At 44.5% G+C, this 10,813-nt stretch overlaps 2 protein-coding genes across 2 annotated transcripts in view; one reads left to right on the top strand and one right to left on the bottom strand.

Moving 5' to 3' along the window:
* Positions 1 to 755: 755 nt before the first annotated feature.
* Positions 756 to 3,525, top strand: LOC127004901 (myb-like protein A). Its single transcript, XM_050873116.1, has 2 exons — positions 756 to 1,802; positions 1,973 to 3,525. The coding sequence occupies exons 1-2, from the start codon at positions 1,055 to 1,057 to the stop codon at positions 2,212 to 2,214; spliced, it is 990 nt and encodes a 329-aa protein (XP_050729073.1). The 5' UTR covers positions 756 to 1,054; the 3' UTR covers positions 2,215 to 3,525.
* Positions 3,526 to 4,231: 706 nt separating this feature from the next.
* Positions 4,232 to 10,813, bottom strand: part of LOC127004902 (uncharacterized) — a 15,204-nt gene continuing 8,622 nt past the window's right edge. Inside the window, exon 4 of the mRNA XM_050873117.1 lies at positions 4,232 to 4,537. Within this exon, the coding sequence (XP_050729074.1) occupies positions 4,362 to 4,537 (176 nt within the window). The 3' untranslated portion in view covers positions 4,232 to 4,361. The remainder of the gene's footprint in view (positions 4,538 to 10,813) is intronic.

Below are 10,813 nucleotides of genomic sequence, written 5' to 3'. Positions count from 1 at the left end.
AACGTAAATCACAGGTATCACGTACAACTTACCTGACGAAGACACCAACGTAGGAAATTCAAGACTCAAGTGTGACGGGCGGCCAGGGAGGGGTATAGAGCGTCCAAACAGAGGTAGAGGGCGTCCAGGCAGAGGTACAGAGCAGGACAGGTGGACATTTGTAGTTCCTTCCACGAGATCTTCAGCAAGGTGAATGAGAGCTTAACCTGCCCACTGTTCCCTCCTCACTTTCCCTCCTCTCTCCCCCTCCTTACCTCCACTCTCTCTCTCTCTCTCCTGTTTCCCTCCATCCCTCCTTCCTTGGTTCCGTCCACTTATGTTTTTTATGTAGTTAGGTGTTTCCTCCTCCCTCCTCGTTCCCTCCTTCCCTCATACACTTGTTAGCTCCATACCTCTTCTCTCTCTCTCTCTCTCTCTCTCTCTCTCTCTCTCTCTCTCTCTCTCTCTCTCTCTCTCTCTCTCTCTCTCTCTCTCTCTCTCTCTCTCTCTCTCTCTCTCTCCCCCTGGTGTGGGCGTGGGCGTGGGCGTTGTGATGGAGGTGGTGATGGTGGTGGTGGTGGTAGTGGTGATGACGGCGATGCTGGTGGTGGTAGGATGGGAGGATGAAGACTACTACTACTGTTACTACTACTACTACTACTACTACTACTACTACTACTACTACTACTACCACTACTACCACTACTACTGTTACTACTACTACTACTATGGGAATCAAAATACAATACGATGTGTCAATGTTATTTATTTTATTTCGTCTTGTAATAAAAAAAAAATGAAGGCAACATCAATGAGTTTTTTTTACACTATGTACACACACACACACACACACACACACACACACGTATACACAGGCTTATGTTTGGCACTGTAACGAGGAGATTGAGTGAGTGAGTTGGTAATTATGATATGACTCTCTCTCTCTCTCTCTCTCTCTCTCTCTCTCTCTCTCTCTCTCTCTCTCTCTCTCTCTCTCTCTCTCTCTCTCTGTGGATTTCATACGGGACACACACACACACACACACACACACACACACACACACACACACGCACTATGGAAGCAGCATTTAGATTGTTTGAGTATTTTAAAACAAGTTCAATTAGGTCATTAGTGAAAGAAGTTACACACACATACACACACACACACACACACGTACACAGTTATATCGTTTACGTTCAACAAACCGAACCGAACGGACGAACGGACGTACGAACGAACAGTGGATTAACAAGATTATTCAAAAAGAACAATAATAATAATGATAATAATAATAATAATAATAATAATAATAATAATAATGATAAGCCTCTTACATTATTACAGCATCCAAATCTCTCTCTCTCTCTCTCTCTCTCTCTCTCTCTCTCTCTCTCTCTCTCTCTCTCTCACTGTCTTGAAATAATGGCCCTTGAGTTCACAACGAAAGAAGTTATCACCACCATCATCACCACCACCACCACCACCATCATCACCACCACCACCACCACCATCATCATCATCTCCAGCATCTTCATCTCCCTCCTTTCTTTCTCTCTTCTCAATTATATATCTCCTCTTCCTCCTCCCTTTTCTTCTTCTAATGTATCTTCCTCCTCCTCCTCCTCCTCCTCCTCCTCCTCCTCCTACGAAGATATGGAGGTAATAGGGGATTCAGAAGGAGGGGAAGGAAGTGACGAGAGAGAGAGAGAGAGAGAGAGAGAGAGAGAGAGAGAGAGAGAGAGAGAGAGAGAGAGAGAGAGAGGTCGGTATACTCTGACGGTTCTACCCCTCACATTAACTACTTCCGAAGGCCGCAAAGGAGGTCAGTCGGGTTCTAATGAGTGTTTCTATAGATTCAGGGTACAGAGGAAGGGTCAGACTACCACCAGGGTCAAAAAAGCACCCCTGGAAATGCCTGCAACGCACTCGAAAGCCTTGTCAAATTTGTGCTACCATCCTTCACGTCAACTCTTTCCAAATGTCAAAAAGGAGGTCAGTCGGGTTTAAATGAGTGTTTCTATAGATTCAGGGTACAGAGGAAGGGTCAGACTACCACCAGGGTCATGAAAACACCCCTGGAAAAGCCCGCAACGCACTCGAAAGCCTTGTCAAATGTGTGTGTGTGTGTGTGTGTGTGTGTGTGTGTGCGTGGAAATGTTGAAGGTTATATTAGAATCCTTGTCACACACCCCCGATTCATGCATAAGAAACTACCGCCGTTGCCCCGCGCATGATAACTCTCTACAATGAATGCGTTTGGGTACCGACTTTGTCCTCCTCCTCCTCCTCCTCCTCCTCTTCCTCTTCCTCCTCTTCCTCTTCCTCCTCTTGGTTCAGTTCCCTCATGAAAGTCTCCCGTAAGCTATCACACAGAAGAAGAAAAAGGAGAAGAAAAAGAAGAGAATGAGAAGGAAAATACAGAAAATATGTGAAGGGAAAAATACAGAAATAAAAAAAGGAGGAAAAATAAGGAAAAGGAAGAAAGAAGACAAAGAAGAGAATGAGAATTAAAATACAGAAAATTAGGAATGGGAAAAATACGGAAATTAAAAAAGGAGGAAAATTAAGGAAAAGGAAGAAATAAAAATAATAATAAAATGAATAAAAGAAATAAAAATAATAAATTGATAGAAAATATATTCTTTCTCTTCTTCCTCTTCTTCCTCCTCCTCCTCTTCCATTTTAGTCCTTCCTCTCCCTCCTCCTCTCCATTCATTCTCTTCCTCCTCCTCTTCCTCCTCCTCCTCCTCCTCCAAGCGATTTAAAACACATGAATACAAGAGGTGCACTTCCATCTTTGTCTTCTTCCTCCTCCTCCTCCTCTTCTTCCTCCTCCTCCTCCATGCTCTCTGATATAAGCATAAGTACACACACACACACACACACACACACACACATACACACACACACACTGTCTATCCATCTATCTATCTATCTATCTATCTATCTATCTACGAAATGAAGTAAAAAAATAAGAACTAATAATGATAATAATAATAATAATAATAATAATAATAATAATAATAATAATAATAATAATAATAATAAAGAGGAGGAAAGTGAGAAGGAAGAAGAGGAAGAGGAAAAAAGAGGAAGAGGAAGGAAAATCACAATAATAATAATAAGAGGAAGAAGAAGGAAGAAAGGAGGGAAGAGGAGAAGGAGGAGGAGGAGGAAGAGTTAATATTTTTTTTCCTAACAGAAGAAGAGGAATGATGTGACTCCTTCTTCTTCCTCCTCCTCCTCCTCCTCCTCCTCTTCCTCCTCTTCCTCCTCCTACCTCCTTTTCGGGCGCCGTACCCTTACTCCCTTGCATTCCTGACACGCCTCCTCCTCCTCCTCCTCCTCCTCCTCTTCCTCCTCCTCCTCCACCTCCTCCTCCTCCTCCTCTTCAGCGTTCCTAGGTTGTTCCAGGCGAGAGAACACAGCCTCCTCCTCCATCTCCTCTTCCTCCTCCACCTCATTTTCCTCTTCCTCCTCCTCCTTCAAGTTGGCAAGGGAGAGAAAGAGAAGAGATATGAAGGAGAGGGGAAATTAAGGGGGAGGAGGAGAGAGAGTGAGAGAGAGAGTGAGAGAGAGAGAGTGAGAGAGAGAGAGAGAGGGAGGTATTTATAGTAACCTTGCATGACCTTGATCTCTCTCTCTCTCTCTCTCTCTCTCTCTCTCTCTCTCTCTCGAATAACGCAGATATATATTTTTCTTCTCTTTCTTCTCTTCCTTCCTTCCTTCCTTCCTCCTCCTCCTCCTCCTCTTCTTCCTCCTTCCTTCCTTCCCTTCCGTGAGATGATGGTGGAGATAATTTCCTCCTCCTCCTCCTCCTCCTCCTCCTCCTCTTACACAAGTGCTTTAATCCTTCCCTGCAAGCCACTCCTATGGCAAACGGATTGATTAAATCATTGAGAGCAGGCAGCCTAGTAATGAGCCAACAGGCTTTCTGCCGCCTGCTAGTCCATGTTTCCATGTTTCCTCCTCCTCCTCCTCTTCTTCCTCCTCCTCCTCCTCCTCCTCTTCCTCCTCCTATCTTTATTCTTCTTCTCTCTCTCCTTTTTTTTTTCTTCTTTTCTGATGTTTTTTTTCTTTTCTTCTTCTTCTTCTTCTTCTTCTTCTTCTTCTTCTTCTTCTTCTTCTTCTTCTTCTTCTCTTCTTCTTCTTGTCTTCTCTAGTCTTCGTTCTAGAGGCACAAGGGAGAGTAACTTTCCTTCCTTTCTTCTTCTTTTAAACCTCTCTCTCTCTCTCTCTCTCTCTCTCTCTCTCTCTCTCTCTCTCTCTCTCTCTCTCTCTCTCCTTTCCTTTCCTTTCCTTTCCTTTCTCCTCTCTGGGTCACTCATTCACACTTTCTTACTTCTAAAATCCTTCCTTCTTTCCTTCGTTCCTTCCTTCCCTAGAGCCGCCGCGCCTTCCCTAGCTTATGGATGAAGGTCGGAAGGGCGCGGGCGTTCTCTAGACGGGCGGGGGGCGGCAGCGTGGGCGTGGGTGAGGGCGTGGAAGCGGCCAGCAGACGGCGGACCACCTCTCGGATGTTTCCACCGTGGACTTCGCGTGCCTCAAGTGGAAGGTCTGTGGAGGGAGATGGAGAGGGTGAGGGAGAGGAAGAGAAAGAGGAGGAGGAAGAGGAAGAAGAGAGGAGGAGAGGAGAGAGGAGAAGTAACGTAGGAGAAGATTCAGCTAAGAGATTTGAGGAGGAGGAGGAAGAAAAAGAAGAAGGGAAGAGAGAGAGAGAGAGAGAGAGAGAGAGAGAGAGAGAGAGAGAGAAGGGCATGGTCAGTGGGCAGCGATAGGGAGAGAGAAGAGAGGAAGGGAGGGAGGAAGAGAAGAGGAGGAAAAGGAGGCAGGGAGGAAGGGAGAGAAAAAGGGGGGGAGGGGGAGGCATGAACACTGAAGCGTGACGGGACTGACCCCCCCCCCCCCTCTCTCTCTCTCTCTCATCCCCACCCCCCTCTCACTCTCCCAACCTCCTCCTCCTCCAATGAGAGAGAGATACGAATTGAGGAAGAAGGAAGGAAGGAAGAAAGGAAGGAAGGAGGAGAGAAGTACGAGTTGAGTAGCAGGGTAGGCAGTTAGATACAGAGGAGGAGGAGGAGGAGGAAGAGGAGGAGGAGGAGGAGGAGAGGGAGGAGGAGGAGTAGGAGGAAGAGGAGGAGGGGGAGAGAAGACTGGACAAGAGAGGGTGGGTAAGGAGAAGGTAAGAGGAGGTGGAGGAGGAGGAGGAGGAGGAGGAGGAGGAGGAGGCCCCCCTGGGTTAGAAGACAACAGGTGGTGGTGAGGCCCCGGGCTGTGGTCTCTCTCTCTCTCTCTCTCTCTCTCTCTCTCTCTCTCTCTCTCTCTCTCTCTCTCTCTCTCTCTCTCTCAATCCTGTTGGTCAGTCTGCATGCCTTGAAACTACCTCCTCCTCCTCTTCTTCTTCTCCTCTTCCTCTTCTTCTTCTTCTCCTCCTCCTCCTCCTCCTGCTCCTCCTCCTCTTCTTCTTCTCCTCCTCCTTCATATTCTCCTTTTACCCATTCAGTCAGTCAGTCAGTCAGCCTCTCTCTCTCTCTCTCTCTCTCTCTCTCTCTCTCTCTCTCTCTCTCTCTCTCTCTCTCTCTCTCTCTCTCTCTCTCTCTCTCTCTCTCTCTCTCTCTCTCACTGATTGGAGGAAACATGAGAAGGGAAGTAAGACAGGAAGGAAGAGAAATAGGAGACGGAGAGAGAGAGAGAGAGAGAGAGAGAGAGAGAGAGAGATTTACATAGATTTACATAGAAAATCAGACCACACAGACCCCATGGTCCAGACTTGGTGGTCTGTCCTTAAACCTAAGTGATTTTACATTAATCAGAAGACTCCAAAACGTTGCATTTCTACTCTAGTTGATATTAAGTTGAAGGAAGTGACGGTCGAGCTTATTTTTGAAGGAGTCAATCGTGTTACACTGGACCACTGATGATGGGAGCTTATTCCATTCTCGCACTACAACGTTGGTGAAGAAAAATTTGGTGCAGTCTGAATTTACTTGTCTACATCTGAGTTTTACGCCATTGTTCCTCGTGCGCAAAGTGTCATCGATCATAAACAATGTTGATCTGTCTACATTCGTGAAACCATTAAGTATTTTAAAACATTCGATCAGTTTTCCTCGGAGGCGACGTTTCTCAAGAGAGAACATGTTAAGGGTAGAAAGCCTTTCTTCGTAGGATTTGTTGCGCAAGGAAGGGATAATTTTCGTTGCCCGACGCTGAACACCTTCTAATTTAGCAATATCCTTTGCATGGTGAGGAGACCAAAACTGTACCGCATATTCCAAGTGGGGTCTGACTAAACTGTTGTAGAGCGGGAGTATTACATCTTTATTCTTAAATATAAAGTTTCTTTTAATGAAGCCCAACATTCTGTTCGCTTTATTTGCTGCATCGATGCATTGCTGTGAGAATTTGAGGTTTGACGCGATTTTGACCCCCAAGTCCTTGACGCATTGAACGCTTTTGAGTTTAACGCCGCGCATTTCGTAATCAAACTTTTTATTCCTCGTTCCAACTTGAAGGACCTGGCACTTGTCTACGTTAAAGGGCATCTCCCATCTATCCGACCAAGCTGAAATTATGTGCAAATCCTCTTGGAGGCTTTGCCTGTCTTCGTCAGTGAGAACCGAGTTACCAATCTTGTTGTCGTCTGCAAATTTACTAATGCGGTTATTGAGTCCAACATCCACGTCGTTGATGTAAATAATGAAGAGCACTGGGCCAAGAACCGAGCCCTGAGGGACGCCACTAGTGACAGGCGCCCACTCTGAGTTAAATCCGTCAATCACTACTCTTTGTTGTCTGTTGCTCAACCAATTCGCGATCCATTGGTTTACCTGACCGTCAATACCTATTTGTTTTAATTTGTAAAGTAATTTATGATGCGGGACTTTATCAAACGCTTTCTGGAAATCAAGATAGACTACGTCCAGTGATTTGGTTACGTCATAAACAGTGAAGAGGTCGTTATAAAAGTTTAATAGATTTGATAGGCAGGATCTTTTGTTTCGAAGCCATGTTGTGAGTCCCCAATTAATGAGTGGCTTTCAAGGTAACTCACAATTTTGTCTCTAATTATGCCCTCAAGTAGCTTACCTACAACCGAAGTTAGACTAATGGGCCTGTAATTACCTGGTACTTGTTTGTCTCCTTTCTTAAAAATCGGTGTCACGTTAGCCTTTTTCCAATCTGAAGGGACAATGCCTTGTCGCAATGACATATTGAATACGGTTGTGAGGGAGGAGAGTATTTCGCTCTTTGTTTCTTTCAGCAGAGTTGGATATACTTTATCAGGTCCAGGACTGTTATTTGTTTTAAGTGATTTGAGGGCTTTAAGGACTTCATCGGGTTTTATTTCAAAGTTAGACAATGCATGCTCGGGATTTACATTAGTACTGGTGTTGGTGGTGGTGGTGGGAGGACTGTTATTATTAAACACCGAGGAAAAGTAATTATTTAATAGGTTTGCAACGTGTTGGCTGTCAGTCACTAGTGCACCGTCGCTGTTTATTAAAGGTCCAATTCCACTTCTGATCGCCTTTCTGTTGTTTATGTAACTGAAGAAGGATTTCGGATTATTTTTACAGTTGGCTGCAATATTTTCTTCATATCTACGCTTTGCCTGATGCACTAATCTTTTTACTCGTCGCCTTGCATCATTGTAAAGTCTAATGTTTTCTGGCGTGCTTTGGTCTTTCTTTAAACTGTAAGACAATTTTCTCCTTGACTGAGTGTTTAATTTCGCTATTAAACCAAGGTGGACTTTATTAGTGTTAATTCGCTTCTCGCACAAGGGGACAAATGTGTCCTGCTGAGTGAGTAAGTGATTTTAAAGTTTAGCCAGGCGTCCTCTGCATTGCCGTCATCTGATAGTTGCATATCTATTAGTTTTCGTCGGATTTCTACGAAGTTGGCTCTTTTGAAATTGGGCACCTTAACTTTATTTTCAGTCACCGATGTTTGAGCTCTAATGTCAACGCGCACTAGTTTATGATCGCAGGAACCGAGGTGTTCTCCTACCGTGACATTACTGACTAGGTTATCTTGGGTCGCTATAACAAGGTGAAGAGAGAGAGAGAGAGAGAGAGAGAGAGAGAGAGAGAGAGAGAGAGAGAGAGAGAGAGAGAGAGAGAGAGAGTGAAATTGATCGACGGAAATCAGTGACCGGGAATGTCTCTCTCTCTCTCTCTTTAATTTCCTCTCTCTGAACTCTTATATCCTTGCCTTATCCTCCTCCTCCTCCTCCTCCTCCTCCATGTTTAAAGATGCAAAGATACATAATAACACGATATTAAGAACTCTCTCTCTCTCTCTCTCTCTCTCTCTCTCTCTCTCTCTTTCATGAACTATTTTGAGAGAGAGTGAGAGAGAGAGAGAGAGAAAGAGAAGAGGAGAGAGAGAGAGAGAGAGCTCTCTCTCTCTCTCTCTCTCTCTCTCTCTCTCTCTCTCTCTCTCTCTCTCTCTCTCTCTCTCTCTCTCTCTCTCTCTCTCTCTCTCTCTCTCTCTCTCTCTCTATATATATATATATATATATATATATATATATATATATATATATATATATATATATACATATCTCTGGGTAGGGTATTGCTATAATATGATATGTTTCTTCCCACTTACCGATATCTTTAAGATGTCGGTAAATTCTGGGTATGTGCCCAATCAATGGAAAGTAGCTAATGTGACGCCGATTTTCAAAAAGGGAGACAAGTCAGCCACCTCAAATTATCGCACAATTAGCTTAACATCAGTTGTAGGAGAGATGTTGGAGTCAATTATAGCCGGGAGCATTCGGGACCATCTAGAGAAGCATAATTTAATTCATGATTCACAGCATGAGTTCACGAAGGGCAGGTCTTGCCTTACTAACCTGTTGTCCTTCTACACTAAAGTAATCGAGGAGGTTGAGAGAGATGAAAACTATGACATATTGTATCTAGATTTTAGTAAAGCGTTCGACAAAGTCCCTCATCACCGACTATTACTAAAATTACAGGCTCACGGCGTAGATGGGAAAGTTTTGAACTAGATAAGGGCGTGGCTTAGTGGTAGGAAGCAGAGAGTGCAAATCATTGGTAAAAAATCTGAATGGGGCAGTGTTACGAGTGGAGTCCCACAAGGGTCGGTGCTGGGTCCTCTGCTTTTTATTATTTACATCAATGGCTTGGTCACAGGAATTAGTAGTGACGTCAGTAAGTTCGCTGATGATACCAAGATCGGTAGAGTAATCCAATCAGACAGGGACGCTAGCGTTCTCCAGGATGAGCTTGACAGACTATATGATTGCGCGGGGAAGTGACAGATGGAATTCAATGTCGGGAAGTGTAGCATTCTGAGTGTAGGTAGGAGTAACCCCTCACACAATTACTCCTTAAATGACACTCCTCTAAGCAGGTCTGGGCGTGAGAGAGACTTAGGAGTCCTAGTGAGCGCTGACCTCCGTCCTAGGGCTCAATGCATTCAGGCTAAAAATCGGGCAGAGTACTGGGTTTCATCTCAAGGAGCGTGAGCAATATGAGCGCTGAAGTCATCCCCAAACTTTACTTAGCACTAGTTAGACCTTATCTCGATTATGCAGTTCAGTTCTGGTCCCCCTATTATAGAATGGATATCAAGATGTTAGAATCTGTACAGAGGAGGATGACAAAGATGATTCAGGGGGTTAGAAACTTGCCTTATGAAGACAGGCTGAAGCAGTTAAATCTACACTCTCTAGAATGGCGAAGGTTGCGAGGAGACTTGATCGAAGTCTATAAATTGATGAAGGACTTTAATAAAGGGGATGTCAATAAGATTTTGGAAATAAAAGAGTCAGGTATGACACGAGGCAATGGTTTTAAGTTAGACAAATTCAGATTCAACAAAGACATAGGCAAGAATTGGTTCACCAATAGAGTGGTGGACGAATAGAACAGGCTTGGCAGCCATGTTGTGGGTGCCAATACCATAGATACATTCAAGAAGAGGTTAGATAAAGCCATGGACGATGCGGTAAGGTGGGGCGGAGTGTACAGGAGCTGCCTTGTATAGGCCAACCGGCCTCTTGCAGACTCCTTACGTTCTTATGTTCTTATCTTCCTCTCCTCCTCTTCCTTCTCCTCCTCCCCACCTCCCCAAAACCTGTCCCGAACGTGTCCGTCATTCTCTTAACTCGTTTAATACCAGATGTTTACACGTTTACGTCAAACACACACACACACACACACACACACACACACACACACACACACAGAGTACAATTCGATTATGAAAAAGCAAAAGAAGAAGAAGAAGAAGAAGAAAAAGAAGAAGAAGAAGAAGAAGAAAATAATAAGAAGAAGGAAATGGATATAAAATATGAGAAAGAAATTAATAAAAAAACGCGAGAGAATAAGGAGAGAAGGAAATAAATGAAAACCAAAAAGAAAAAGGAAGGAACGAAGGAAGGAAGGAAGATTAAAGGAGAAGAGAAGGACAAGATGTGAGGGATAATGACGAATAGGGAGGAAAAGGAGGAGGAAGAAGAAGAAGAAGAGGAGGAGGAGGAGGAACAGGTCTGGCTGGTAATGTGTTGGTCCGTCTGGGTAAGATCAAGGTTAGGAGGAGGAGGAGAGGAGGAGGAGAAGGGGGAGGAGGAGGAGGAGGAGAGGAGGAGGAGGAGGCGGAAGTATTTCTCTCCTCCCTCCAAACACCTGTTCCTCCATCCACCTGTTGCGCACACACACACACACACACACACACGCACACACACACACTAATAGATATGCAAGTGTGTGTGTGTGTGTGTGTGTGTGTGTGTGAGAGAGAGAGAGAGAGAGAGAGAGAGAGAGAGAGAGAGAGAGAGAGAGAGAGAGAGAG

The sequence above is a fragment of the Eriocheir sinensis genome, chromosome 29 (assembly GCF_024679095.1).
Source record: "Eriocheir sinensis breed Jianghai 21 chromosome 29, ASM2467909v1, whole genome shotgun sequence".
Lineage (NCBI taxonomy): Eukaryota > Metazoa > Arthropoda > Malacostraca > Decapoda > Varunidae > Eriocheir > Eriocheir sinensis.
The sequence above is the reverse complement of the archived record's forward strand: the minus strand, read 5'-3'. Positions and strand labels throughout refer to the sequence as shown.

Coding starts and splice junctions, on each gene's coding strand:
- LOC127004901 (XM_050873116.1), top strand. CDS start 1,055: ATGGAAGCAGCATTTAGATTGTTTGAGTATTTTAAAACAAGTTCAATT. Junction 1,803..1,972: donor TTCCGAAGGCCGCAAAGGAG/GTCAGTCGGGTT, acceptor GTCAAAAAGGAG/GTCAGTCGGGTTTAAATGAG.